The 14933-nt window shown below is 40.6% G+C and overlaps 1 protein-coding gene across 1 annotated transcript; it reads right to left on the bottom strand.

The window, feature by feature from the left end:
• Window positions 1-728: 728 nt before the first annotated feature.
• Window positions 729-13963, bottom strand: LOC132985386 (vesicular inhibitory amino acid transporter-like). Its single transcript, XM_061052736.1, has 9 exons — window positions 13860-13963; window positions 13409-13485; window positions 12810-13306; window positions 5655-5791; window positions 4840-4966; window positions 3344-3546; window positions 2699-2936; window positions 2213-2375; window positions 729-1065 (listed from the first exon to the last, which is right to left on the bottom strand). The coding sequence occupies exons 1-9, from the start codon at window positions 13961-13963 to the stop codon at window positions 746-748; spliced, it is 1866 nt and encodes a 621-aa protein (XP_060908719.1). The 3' UTR covers window positions 729-745.
• Between the last annotated feature and the right edge of the window lie 970 nt (window positions 13964-14933).

Genomic DNA, 14933 nt, shown 5'->3' with positions numbered 1-14933 from the left:
TCCATCCATCCATCATCCATCCATCCATCAGTCTGTTGATCCATCATCAATCCATCTACCCCTTTCCATAAGCATCAATCATCCATCCATCCATCCATCCATCCATCAATCCATCTATCCATCTATCCCTTTCCATAAGTATCCATCCATCCATCCATCCATCCATCCATCCATCAATCCATCTATCCATACATCACTTTCCATAAGTATCAATCCATCCATCCATTCATCTATTGATCCATTCATCAATCCATCTATCCCTTTCCATAAGCATCAATCATCCATCCATCCATCCATCCATCATCCATCCATCAATCCATCTATCCCTTTCCATAAGTATCCATCCATCCATCATCCATCCATCCATCCATCCATCCATCCATCCATCCATCCATCCATCAATCCATCTATCCCTTTCCATAAGTATCCATCCATCCATCATCCATCCATCAATCCATCTATCCCTTTCCATAAGTATCCATCCATCCATCCATCCATCATCCATCCATCCATCAGTCTGTTGATCCATCATCAATCCATCTATCCCTTTCCATAAGTATCAATCCATCCATGTCATTCAATCTGTCCATCCAACCATCTATCATTAGTCTGTTCATCCAGCTCTACGCTTATCTGTCCACCAATCAGTGTATTCATCTACTAATCCATCTACCATCCACCCAACAAGCCATTAGTCCGTCAATCAATGCATCCACCCATTCATCTATGCATCCATCCATCCTTCCTATAGCTCTTCCAGAAGTCTTTTCAGTGAACAGATCATACCAGATACACTACAGACGACCCCTACACTCAGTATACACACATCCACCATTATCTCTATCGCAGTGAGGCTGCTCCACTGCAGTCTGAGGTGAAACAGGCACGGCAGGATGAGTGTCATGGCCGCCCCGGTCACGCTGCCTGTCAAACCCATCAGCAAGGAGAAACTGGGGACTAACAGGGCCAGCAGATATGATGTCATCAGCAAAGCTCCACGGATCAACAGGGCCAGACGAGACATGCGTCGACCTCCATGTTTAGAGTAGGAAAAGATGACGTCATCTGCAAAAAAACATTAGAGAAGAGATGTGGAAAGGTTCCACAGGAGATTTGTCAGTAGGATTTGTTGACAATGTAACCAACTTCTGTTTGTAGGTTGCTTTGTTGTTCATGATAAAATCATTTTGATGAGGAAACAGAAATAACTTATGGACATTGCTTATTGCAAGAGTTGGAAATCGTGTTTAAAATAAAAGCTGTAGAAGACATGAAAGCTTTAAATGGCCTAATTGGGGTTACCTATGCGTACTATTCTGTTATTTAATCATTTTTAAACTTTTAGTTTTCAATCTAATTTGTACTCTAAATATCCAACGGGTTTACTTGATATTGTATAATGCTCTCACATGCATTTGTTTTACCTATTATAAAGCTCTTTTAGAATCATTTAACCTTTGTGTAACACATGTACTGCAGCTACATTTGTTCAGTTCTATTACTGAATTTGCTGTCTGCTTTAACCTGTCTGATTCATTTAGTCTTGTTCGAACTACAGGGACTTTTTGTAGTGTTAATCAAGGAGTGAAAATATAGAGAGGTTCCTTTGATTAGGTAGCTTTGCTTCACATACAGTATATTTTCTATACAGGCTTTATTGCTAATACTTAACCTTTAATAAAATCATAATAAAGGTAATTCATGAGTCTCGGGTGTGGATGCCAGCCTGTTACATAGGTGGTGATTACAAAGAAAATACTGAAACACCTACAGAGATTTTCACCAGGAGGCTGCAAAGATGAGCACAATCTACTCCTGGTGACCTCTGGAGCAATTAAATGTCATGCTCAAGGAAATCTTGGTAGTATGGCAGAGTGAAAATGACCCTGATTAACCTTTTTTTTCTTCAATGCAGCTGGGATTTGAAACCTCCAGTCTGCAGGCCAATTTCTCCAGGCTTCTGCTCCATCTAGAAATGTGTAATGGAAATGATAGCTTCCCTTAGCCCTGTGCAATCTACATATCAGTCAATATAACTTATAAATAGTTGATCTACAGTCAGTCTTTATCATTAAACCTTGGATTTATTTCATGGGAACAAACTGACATTTTTTTAATAACTAGCCTGAAGGAACTCTTGCTTTATGTATGAAGACAATACAAGACAAGGTCAGGTGTTTGAATATAAAACAGATCTGTTAGTAACGTTCACCTCCAAGCAGACAGGTTTGCAGTATTTCTGCAGCAGAGTAGAATGGCAGAGGGTACGACAGCAGGGCTTTAGCCAGCAGACACAGGTTGATGAGAGGTCGCAGATCAGAGGGTAGGTTGTCTGTGATGACCTCACTGGTCTGTGTCCCCCAGGTCAGCACGGCCTAATGATGGAAGAAAACAATCAATGATGGCATAATGGAGTGATCAGTCAATCAATCACTCCATTAACTTGTCACATCTTCCATCCCTTCATCAGAGTCAGTGCTTTGGCTAGATGTTGGGTTGAGTCAGGCCCTATGTAGAATTCAACAACAATCAGAGTATATTACTTTTACAGCTACGTAGTTAATTGAGTATTATTTGACCACATCATGTAAAACAGACTGTAATGGTTATTTACATTTTTCTGCTGCTTGTTGGCTGGCGAGCTTCACCATTGATATAAACTGTCGTTGAATTCAAAATGATATTTACTTTCACTAACCAGTACAGAAAACATTGTTTTCATGATGCAGGCAGCACCGTGGGTCCAACCAAGCATGGTATTAAACTTCCATCTGTTCTCCATACTGCCCTCTAGAGGAGGGAGGAAGATCTGTGAGGTGTATGAGAAGATGATGACGCCCACGGAGACGAGGAAGTCCTCCGGGTCCACAGACAAAGACAGAGAGGTCCATGACCAGCTGCTGGCTCGACTCAGACAGTACAGCATGACCAAAAGGCTGTCACAGGGTCAGAGATAACAGGAGAGAAACATTTTACGACAGGAATTAAGACACTGAAGGGAATGTATGGACAATCATTACTTTGATTTAGTTATCAAAAGTCCACTTCAGAAACCAGTGGGTGACGTCACTGATACTACGTCCATATTTTATACAGTCTATGGCAACACCTGGCATGAGAAATAAATCAAACACACAGTAACCTCGATGTGTAGAAGGTGAGAGCTGACAGCAAACACAGCAGCAGCTGAACAGCGATCACATGACTGAGAATGAGAGCAGATGACAGAGACCGCCTTTCTGTACAGAAATTTAATATAGGAGGTAAGTGTGTCCGCTGATGCTCTAAGACTTCTAAATTGACCGCTCTAAGAACAAACGTAAAGTCACTTCTGTTCAGTCACCTAATCAGTATGTGAGCCAGGGAGCACAGCAGGCTGAAGGTGGAGACTGGCCGGAGATCAGTCAGCATCAGGCAGGGCAGCAGGAAGATCAGAGACACTAGAGAACACACTGATCGAGGAACAGTAATCCAGGAGAGACTGTCGGACATGAGGCTGGTGGAGACGACGAGATACAGCGTGCACGTCATCAACAGTTCAACCACCTGGAGAAATAAACAGGATGCAAAGAGAGAAAACAAAGCTGTTACAGGACCATTTGAAAGCATCAAACTGGTGATGAATTGTAAGTGATCTGCATCTTTAACAGTGCAGGATTAGTCCATGAAAGATCAGTTTTCTATACACCAGTCTTGTGACATTAGCCTGCTCGCTTTAGACTCTGGAAGACTCTGCCATGCACACAACTGCATTTAAATCACACCAGACAAACATCAAATGACCCAGAGAGCATGCAGGTAGACAGGCAGGTAATCATCTATTGATTGCCGTCTGGATGTGAAGAGAATTTCATCAAATATAACAGAGTGCCTCCCAAACAAATTGCCAACCTCACCTTTAACTCCACTATTAAGTTTCCAACCGAGATTCATTCTACTCTATTTTGCAAGAAACAGGGAGTTTAGTTTCAATAGTTTCAATGGAAAGTTTCAAGACTTAATTTATAGAAATGTGCAGACAAATATTTTCAGAGAAGAATCCTGTCTTTGTTGGTTTTTATACCTGAGATTAAAGAAGAGGACATAAGTTCTTAAAACGATAGGAGGTTTTTTTGAAGTGGAGTTGTATGAGGCACTTTTCTATATTAATTGTATGAGCTATAGGAGATGGCAGTCAGCATGGCCCCTTGAGAAAACCAGATTGAAATGTTCTAGATGTAGTCTTTCTTTAAATTGGCTTAATTACATGATACAAGTGGCCCTGTTTGCAGCAGTGTATAGCCTAGCTTCTGTGCCAACTCTGGCTGGTTTATCAGTAAAGGGCCCATGCTGACGTGAGTCTCATATTTCTACTGACTAACACTTATGCAACCTAGCCACAAAACAGAGAACTATCCATTTAAAGTGAAGCCAATTTTGAAGTCCTATAATCTGAAATGCTTCTAAAGCCAGCACAGGACAACTCCTCTGGTCCACTCAAAAATAAGTCAGACTATGTAGTATATAAGAAAATAAATATTTTTCTTACTTTTATCACATCAGAACATATCTTATTAATCAGTTTATAATCTCAATCGCAAATTTCAAGTCTTCTTCAATACAGAATGATGTTTATTTTGTGAATTATCATCCCATTTCGGCTAAATTTATCGTATTTGGTGTGGTGTAATTCACAGATTGGCTACTCTGTGATTGACAAGTCACTATGACAGCAACCTATCACTGAATTTAGAGTTATTCCAATATGTATCCTCCCAGCTAAACATGGTCAATTCTGGATCCAAATAGGTGGCGATATAGTGTCCAACTTTCGATGATTGGTATTCACGTTTGTGTTACCTGAGCTACATTAACCATCCATCCCCAGAGTCCAGGCCAGTTGGGCCACAGTCCTTTACAGCAGGCCTCCACTATGTCCTGGTAGCTGTGCCGGACTCGGACTTTTGACCCGGAGCCAGATCCTCCACTGAAAGATACAAACATCTTCTTACTGTGATTGATGTGTCTCGGGCATACAAGGAAAATATCTTTAAAAAAAAGTAAGCTAAGCAAACTCTCCCACCCTCACAAAATGTAAGCTGTGTTAAAGCTTGTATTATAGTGTTTCAAGTCTTCTCAATTAGGTGTTTTTCCCCACAAATGGCAAAGAATATTCAAAATTAACCCAGCTCAATTCAACTAAATTAAATCTGAATTAAATTGGACTGCACCCTGCAAGAAACGAAGGAAAAGTTTAACCACAGTTTTACCAAACAACATGTTAACACTCCTTTAAGCCGTGGTAATACTTTATAGTAGTGCACTGCGGTAGACAAACATGTTTATTTTGGACCAAAAAACCCCTCTTCTCTGTATTCATGTCATACAACAAATGTGTTAAGATTCATAGGAGGAGTCTGAAAAGAGAATGGGGAACAAATATGAGTCAGAAATAATAATGGCATTGTTGAAAATTCATAGAGGACAGCATCAACTTCAGATTTAATCAACAATAACTGCAAAAAAACCATCTGTCAGCTCATTGACAGGTGCTCTGTGGGAAGTTGTGATGAGAAATGCGACAGCAATGCTAAAACAAAGTGAAGAGGAGAAGTTACCTATTTAGTTGCTTTAGACTTATTTAAAAAATCAATGGGACATATTGGAACCCCTACCTTTGTTCCTCTTCATAAAGACAGGACACTAGAATCCTCCCTGTGTGGTTGCAGACCCAGGCCGACATAACCAGCACAAAGAGACCCATGTACCCGGACCGGACCAGAGCAAAGGGTAAACCCAACACAAAGATACCCTGGGAGACATAAAAGGAGGACAGGAAGAGCATGGAGCGGTAAATTCAAGACAAACGATAAGATACAATTCGAAAGGAAACAGTACGTTATGAGAATACCTGACACGATACAACGTGACATGACATGACACAACAATAGGACACAATACAGACCATACAATATGATACAATACAATACTATATTAAATAACATGACCCAACACAACATGACAAGACATACAATAGGATACAAAATAAAACGATACTATACACTTTATTATCCCGTCGGGTACATTTACCTTGGACAAATTTATCTAAGTTAAAAATGTATTCAAAGTCTCAATTGTGTAATTTTCATTGAACCAAATTATAAAAACAAAGTAGGCAGAGGAACGGTGGATTGGTCAAAATCATAGAAATATGAATCAGATACTACCTTTATTGCAATTTCTGGGGGGTAAAGTAGTTCCTGTAAATTAAGAGTCTTATAAATTCAACCTCTAAAAAAAAATCCATACATTCTGCATGATGCTCGTTTAGCACACTAAACTTCTCTTCATAAGAGATAATCCCTGAAAAGCACTTAATTATGAAAAGTCTAAATCTCATGTTGGAAAAGAACATGGGAGGACTGCTGAAGAGGAAATGAGGAGGAAAGAGAATAAAGGAGCGCTCATGGTTGGAAGATGAGGAGGCGCGAGGAGAGCTTTGGCCTGATGCCTGGAGAGTTTGAGGATGCAGGAGACCAGCAGAGGAAAGAAGGAGGCAGAGAGCCGAGCTTTGGCCCTTCACCAAGGGAGAACTGAGGTGACTGCCAGAGGGAGGAGGAGAGGAGGAGCGGTGGAAGAAGGCAAGAAAAGAGGAAGACAGCTGAGGAGCAGGAGAAGGAGAAGTGCGGTGAGAGAGCAGGAGGTTGAAGGAGGAAGAGGACGAGGATGAGGAGAGATAAGAGGAGACATGAAGCTGCTTTGATGGAGCTGCTGTGTTAGGGATGTAGAAACACGGATACACAGTTATAGGAGCACATATTGTGGATGCATAAACAGACACATTCTCTCGCTTTCAAGTCGTTATTTTGTAACTGGTGTCTGTCAGGCATATGCTGATAAAGCTTTGATGTTGAAATGGAGCTGCTGGCGATGAAAGCAGTTTGAGAGGAATATGAGGCTCCAGTATCTGATTCCATCTCCCGTCTCCCTCTTTTTTTCTGTGGGGTTTTTGCCGGCTAATTCCTGAAGCAATCACAAACAGGTAGAATAAAGGAAGGGAAAAAAAATCCCTGATGATTCCTTCCAACTCTATCCTGCCATAATCTGACACTTTGATAATCTGTTCATTCAGGGAATGTTGACCCGCAGCATATATGCCCTTTTTTCATACTCGATATAAGCCAGGAGGCAACGCTGGTATTTCAGTGACATATGCTGAGAAAATGTTACACACTCGCCGCTTCTGTCTGGACTTTCCAGGTGTAAGATTTCAACCGCTGTCCTGCAGGTCATGCACAATATCTTAATGCGAGCACATGCCCTGGGCACAAACAGTAATGGAGAAATGTCTCCCCACACCATGAGGGGATAAAAGTGGAACAAGAAACAGAAAGGTTGACATTTAAGTGAGTGGAAGAGACATTTTTTGAAACCATAACAAAAGCGTCTACCTCTAATCCAAGTTGTCTTTTATTTAAGTGAAAAAAATACAAATCTAAAATGGTGGGTTCAGTTTGTGCCTTTTGACTCTATAATTTATGCAGCACAAATTATTTTCGTACATCACTAAAACATTCATGTTAGAGATTATAAATCGTCAGAAAAAGATTGTTTATCATTACAATGAAAGGTTCAGAGTGAAGCAGACATCGATGGTAGAACACTGTTAATTGATAGGTTAGTTAATTACCCAAAAACAAACTGGGAAATGTTCTGATAAATGGACTCATAAATGCTGTCGGATCCATCCTTGAATGGCAGACTTGTTTGCTTTTGTTTGTCATCTCTATGGCTTATTTCTTTATTGGTAAAAACTGTAAGAGGGTGATGTTTTTTCATTTTAAGATCTTTTTTTGGGCTTTTTATACCGTAGAGTGACAATGCAGTTCATAGAGTCGAGAGAGAGAGAGAGAGAGAGAGAGAGAGAGACAGAGAGAGAGAGAGAGAGAGAGAGGGAGAGAGACAGAGAGAGAGAGAGAGAGACAGAGAGAGACAGAGAGACAGAGAGAGAGAGAGAGAGACAGAGAGAGAGAGAGAGAGAGAGAGAGAGAGAGGGAGAGAGAGAGAGACAGAGAGAGAGAGACAGAGAGAGAGAGAGAGACAGAGAGAGAGACAGAGAGAGAGAGAGACAGAGAGAGAGCAAGAGAGAGAGAGAGAGAGAGAGGGAGAGAGACAGAGAGAGAGAGAGAGACAGAGACAGAGACAGAGAGAGAGACAGAGAGAGAGACAGAGAGAGAGAGAGAGAGGGAGAGAGAGAGAGACAGAGAGAGAGAGAGAGAAAGAGACAGAGACAGAGACAGAGAGAGAGAGAGAGAGAGAGAGAGACAGAGAGAGAGCAAGAGAGAGAGAGACAGAGAGAGAGCAAGAGAGAGAGAGAGACAGAGACAGAGAGAGAGAGACAGAGAGAGAGCAAGAGAGAGAGAGAGAGAGAGCAAGAGAGAGAGAGAGACAGAGAGAGAGAGACAGAGAGAGAGCAAGAAAGAGAGACAGAGACAGAGAGAGAGAGAGAGAGAGAGACAGAGACAGAGACAGAGAGAGAGAGAGAGAGAGAGAGAGAGACAGAGACAGAGACAGAGACAGAGACAGAGACAGAGAGAGAGAGAGAGACAGAGACAGAGAGAGAGAGAGAGAGAGAGAGAGAGAGAGATAGAGAGAGAGAGTGGGGAAAGACATGCAGCAAAGGAGCCACGGGTTGGACTCAAATCCTGCTTTGAGGACTGTAGCCTCTGTACATGGGGCGTGCTAACTAACCACTTTTCCACCAGGGATTTTCTTTAACACATCTGTTTTCATTATATAGGATAAGAGTAATGCATACACATTTGCATAATAAGGGTCGTGATTGAGTTGATTGACAGTGCATTGTAGCTGTGCATTGTAGCTGTTTGCTAGGAGGCTACAGGCCCGCCTCAACTCCACCTATTTGCCTTTTAGTAGTCCGACCAAAAGTTTGGTGAAGATAGCATTTCCAATTTTGCAACCAGCATTGAATGGCTCTAGAAAGCCTTTTCACAAACCAATGGTTGACATCACTGAGACTGCGCCCAAATGTTATACTGTCTATAATATATGACTTCTTTGGAATGAGAATGGGCTAACCTGTCAAACGTCAATTTGGTATGCACTCTTCCTGTGAAAAAGGATCATCATTGTACTAAGGCTTAGCTGACCCTGATGTCATCGCAGTGACATCATCAGGGAACCCTCTGGGGACATTTCTAATGAAGATGATAATAGCAATTACAAAGATGGGAATGAAGATGATGATAATCATGGAAATGAAAAAAAATCTACAACATTTCTGGTGTGAGATGAAACTCAAGCCGCTCTAACCTGCAGCTTTTATTCAGCCTCCCTTTTCTCTGCAGGGTCTTGGGATGTATTTGGCAGCATGATGAACCAAATAACTTCTAACAGAAAATCTTCCCCATACAAAATGGGAACGGTCTTCATTTCCCTACGGCTAGAGATTGGATTTAAAAAACCCAATTTAGAACTTGGATCTTGAATTTTCATCTCAGTTTAAGATAAAATGTCACTCTAAAAAAACAGCTTATTATAGCCAGAAATCTAACATCCGTTTTTCTCAGGAACAAAAGCTCCACATCTCCAATCTGTGATGAAGATAAACAAAGTGATGCTGCCTCATTACCAGACAGGTTTGAATTAAAAACTGAGTTTCATATTTCATATTCCCAAGTCGAGACACTTGAGAGCTGGAGCTCTTTTTTTGTATTTTTGGCAGCTTACTTGGTCTCTAATAAAAACTGTATTAGGCTGGCAGACAGTCAGTTATTTTGGCATCAATAAACAACCACCGGAAAATACATATTTTCTTTTTCAGCTTTGATAGGAGATATAACTGATGTTCTTTTGTTCATTAGCGGGACATCTGTTATTGCCCCGTTACAAATGGCTCTGTCATCATTGCACTGACTGGTGTTCATGTATCTGATTATCATTCTGCATCCTTTATCGTTTCTTTGCGCTATCCATTTCTGTGGGAGATTTACACTTCAAGGTGAGCCATCACCTTGAAAAAAAACCTCTGTTTAGTCACCATGAAGTCACTATAACGTAACCTTTCCGTAACCTCGAATTCAGGGATTAATGAGCAATCCATTTGGTGAAGGTTCCTGATTACAGTGCTGCAGGTAATGAATAACCTACAAAAAATGTACCAACTAAGAGCGCCAGAAATATTGTAGCAGAGGAAAGAAATGCATGCTGCAGAAAAAACTATATATACACCATAGTGCTCTTTAGGGACAGCTAATTCAAAAATAGTATTGAGACATAAAAACTGTTTATGTGATAAGGGAATTTAAATTAGTTGTATGGAATATATTGAAGTCCAAGTTTTCATCAGAGACATACTTGGTCTCCAATGACACTTGAAAAAATAAAAATCTGGCACCCAAATAGATAGACTAGCATCAATAAACAAAGAACACAAAACACTTGCTTATCCATTAAATATCATGTGCTATGTGTCATGTGCATAAGTATATATTTTATGCACCGAAAACAGTGCTAATGTGGATTAAAACCCCCGTGTGTTTGCAGAAATCTGATGCAAAATCATTTGATGTGACTCCCACAGGAACGTGTTTGCATGCATGTGTCTTCATGTAGGCTCCGTGCGTGTGTTCATGCATCCGCCGTAATAATGCCCTAATGTCATAATGTTCTCCACGGACCCAACGATGCCGTTCAATTACACTTCAGTGAAAGAACACATTTACATGTGTGCAGTAGTTGAATACAGCCTTGCGTTTACAGCATAATAAGATATTAGCATTAGCGCCACAAGAACACATTGTGACTGGGAGTTTTTCTTTTCATATAAAACAAATTGGATTCACACTTTATTGGATTATGAGCACTGGGAGTGCCTGACAAACTGCCTGCACGGCCATAGAGCATTGTTTAGAATTATTAGAAGACAATGGGAGCATATTAAAATGTCTGCAAGGTGTAGTGCTTTTTGAATGAAGCTTGGGGCATAAACTGTTGGTATTCACTTTGTGCGTTTTCTTCTCTAATAGGAAAACAGAGAAATAATGTTCTGGTAACAAAAAAGAGGAGGGATACAGTGCTGGAAATAAACCACAGAAATGATTATTCAAAGTTTGCAGCTGCTCTCAAGGCACTCTGGTCTCGGGTATGTCTTGGTCTCAGATAGTATGGTCTTGACTACAACACTACCAAAGTGTATAAAGTATTTGTCAGGTCTCTGACAGGTTTTCTTCTATCGTTGCCCACACTTGTGCTTTCACCTGTTTTGTCTGACCTTGTGAATTGTCATGTTTAAGTCCATGCACTCCAGAAATGGACAACCATAAGCCTTTTGTGTTTGCTTTTTAATTACATCTTGATGCTGCTTTTTCTGGTCCGTTTTCTTTGTGTCTCATACCAAACATGATGCTTACAGTAGATCAAAAGGGGGCGTGTTTGTCTAGTGTTATTAATAAGTCAGCAGCCATGTCCACCAAGACAGGCAGAACATCACCGCACCGTCGTCTTCATTGTAACAATCATAAACACCAGCTAAATTGTAAACAGTAGCACATTGATAAGCATATGTGGGGCCCGTATTAATATCAGGCATGTTCATGGACACTAGGCACCCCCCCAGTCTCATATATTGTTTTTGATATTTTATTTTATCATCTCGTTCAATCATGCTGTTAGATATTCCTGTACAAAGGCACCGTGATATTTTAGTTGGTACATTTGTGGGTCAAATTGAAGAAGTATCACACAGGCACTTTTGGGGCAGCTCTGGGCAGTACAGGGGTCTTTGATGCCATGCGTAGCTCAGTCGACCCAGATGTCCGAGAGTGTGCAGCCACGCTGAGTTGATGTGTCTGTGTCTCTGTGTTTCAGACCGAAGTAAAAGAACAATCATAAAACCCATGCACGCTTGGTTCTTTGTGTACAAGTGTGCAACACATAGGTGCCAAATTCGGTAAGATCTAGGACAACATTTAATTCTTCAAGGAAGCTATAAAATCAGAAGGTGAAATCATGTGAGGCATGTTTTGTATTTGATAATACTTGAAGCTAATGTGATGACTTTTTTTTTATCAGGATGTCATCTTTATGATCCTCCCAAACAAAAAGAGACCATGAGTAAGGAAATGAATTATTATATAATTATTTCTCTACAGCTATTTTTAATCCCTGTCAACACTACCGCTGAGTACTGTAGGAGTCAGACGAGGTAAAACAGCCTTTTTTTCGACACTGTTCACAGCCAAAGTTTCTGAGATACTGCAGGCGATTAGGTTGACTGCTATGAGGAAGCAAGATTGGAATTTTCTCAGAAAAACCTACGCACACCTGTACATCCACAAAGGGATATATCGATTGGTTCAACAGCGATCCCAAAATGATGTTCTTTGGGCACATCAGGAGCTATTAGGACATGTGATTTTCAAAGGAAATGGGATCACAAAAGTGAAACAACATAGTCGCCTTTAAAGTAGAGAATTGCTGTATAGTTCAACGGGGTCAACAAGGTCAACAAGATTAAACATTAAAAAGCCTTTGTGTTGATCCTTTGATATAAAACAGTTACATTTTTAGAATTGATTATTGCTGATCTGTCATGCATCATTTGTTATGGCTTGCAGGCGTCACTCACTCAGTACTCTTCAATTGCACTTTGGATGTGATACACAACTGAAGTTCCTCACGAATAAATAAAGTTATTTGAATTTGAAAATCTGTTATATTCTAATGTCTTGTTTCTCTTTTCTTTTACCTGGAAACGTTTTTCAGGACGTGCGTGTTCAGCTATACAGTAAAAAAACAAAACAGTATACCTGTATAGCATTTGTGACGTTCCAGCCGGCCTCCCAGGCAGTGATGGTGGGGGCAGGTTTCAGATAAGAGGTGAGAGTACTGGAGCTCTGCACTGGATTAGACAAACTCATCCTTGGTCTCTCTTCTTCAAGGCTGGTACAGCACTGATTAGTCCCCTGCGCAGTTTCCTCACTCGCCTTCTCCTCTGAATCTTCAGAGAGCACCTTTGCCTTCCTGTAGAGTCCCCTCTTGTCACCCTGGTTCTGGGTGAAACCCTGGGTCTCCTCTCTGTTGCTTGCGATCTCTTCATCTTGGGACCTTTTTCTTTTGCCATAACTACTGTTGTTTATATACTTAACAGAGTCTGCAGAGGAAACAGCTGAAGTCACAGTGATGGTTCTGGGTCCAGTGGCGATCACAGTCGCTCTGGTTTCTTTAAAAGCTGGACTCTCCTGCTGTACGGTTCTGGAGGATGCGCCAAAGTGAGGATCTAATCGCTCCCTCATCGGAGGATTATCTTGCTCAATAAGAGACGAGCGGTTTGGTTTTAATGATGATCTGGTCCTTCGGGTATCATCGAGGATTGTATTACTTTGGTTAATTATGTCAAGAGGAGTACTGCTGTCCTCACTGTAGGTTCTGTTCAACTCATCACAGTGGGTCAGAATCAGCATCTCTTCATCCTGGTGGAAGAACCTGTGGATCAAAAATAATTGACTTCATTTTGAGCCAATAGTTTCTGCCCTAATCCATTATATTAAACAGCATTTTATTACACCAATAAGATGAAAACTAAGAGGATTTAGACGGTTAAAATTAATGCAATTTCTTAATGATATTGCTAATAATGACATAATGACTGAGGCACTTTAAGGTACTTTCACTTCTTAGGGATCCATTGTTGGAATATAGTGGAGTTTAATTGGAAAACAACAATTATAATTTATTTGAAAAACATTTATTTCGTGATAAAAATAATGATTAAATCACATTTGAATGAATGTCTCTGTTTTTTTTTTATCAGTAGTACAAGACATCAATAAATGACTATATCCAATGATGTGACTCACCTTGTTGTCCAATCCAGCTGTAGCCTTGACACCGCCCATCCCCACAGAGCTCCAGCAGCACTCCAGGGCTGTCCAGTGCTCCGATCCCAGAGAGGAGAGCCCATCTTCAGCTTCGCTGTCTGCACAGTCAGCCTCTATGCCTGCGGAGGTCTGAGGGTCTGCGGGAGCTTGACTTTGCTGACACTGGACACATGAACGAACGGATACACAGATTCTCCCCGGAACACACTCACAACGTCTGCCTATAATGTATAAACACTACAGCCATACACAAAAGTTACACAACACACTCCCACAAAGGTAAGACGTGATTGACAAGTCAGTGGGCTGTAACATTATAATAAACCAGTGTTTTCAACAGTGAAGTAAACAGTAAACAGTACAGTCAGGCAAACACTAGAAGTTTTTTTTAAAGTTTGGATGACTATAAGTCTATATTTAGCCACCTTTTATCACCAGTGGATACTGCAGTAGAAATATTAGGGTTTTACGTTTCACTTTTATGAACTTTTTATTGGAAGCTTCAAACACTTGTGTAAGTAACAAAACACAACAAACCTCGTCTTTATTTTTCTTTTCTTTTTACAGTGTTTCCTCCAATTTCACTCCTTTTATGAAGAGGTCAAACCCTGCTGCTTCAGTTTTGCCCCAGACTGTGGTGAGTTGTGCAGGGCAGCAGGAGGAGCTATAGAACAAATGTGTAACTCAGCAGGATCAAAACCTCTTCATTTCTGAACTACTTTCTAGGCACCATATAGTTACCCCCCCCCCCCACCCCCCCACCCCCCCACACACACTAAATTCATTGGTTGTAGTAACCTAAGCTGTTCTGCTGCAACATTCAAGTTTTTTGTTGTTTTTGAAGTTTTTATTTTTCAAACCTGCTCTTGTTCTGCTGAAAAAAAAATCTAGATGTGTACCTAGAAGTACCTGCTTCACCCACACATTTGTATTTTCTTATATTTACTCATCATGATGTCATTACCAAAGCTCAAGGTTGCTTCTTTATGCCCAAAGATGTAAAGAAAGAAAATAGCAATTGATAAGATGTAATTAATTGCAAAGTCATTTAAA

Source organism: Labrus mixtus, chromosome 12 (assembly GCF_963584025.1).
Source record: "Labrus mixtus chromosome 12, fLabMix1.1, whole genome shotgun sequence".
NCBI classification, from domain to species: Eukaryota; Metazoa; Chordata; class Actinopteri; order Labriformes; family Labridae; genus Labrus; species Labrus mixtus.
The sequence above is the reverse complement of the archived record's forward strand: the minus strand, read 5'-3'. Positions and strand labels throughout refer to the sequence as shown.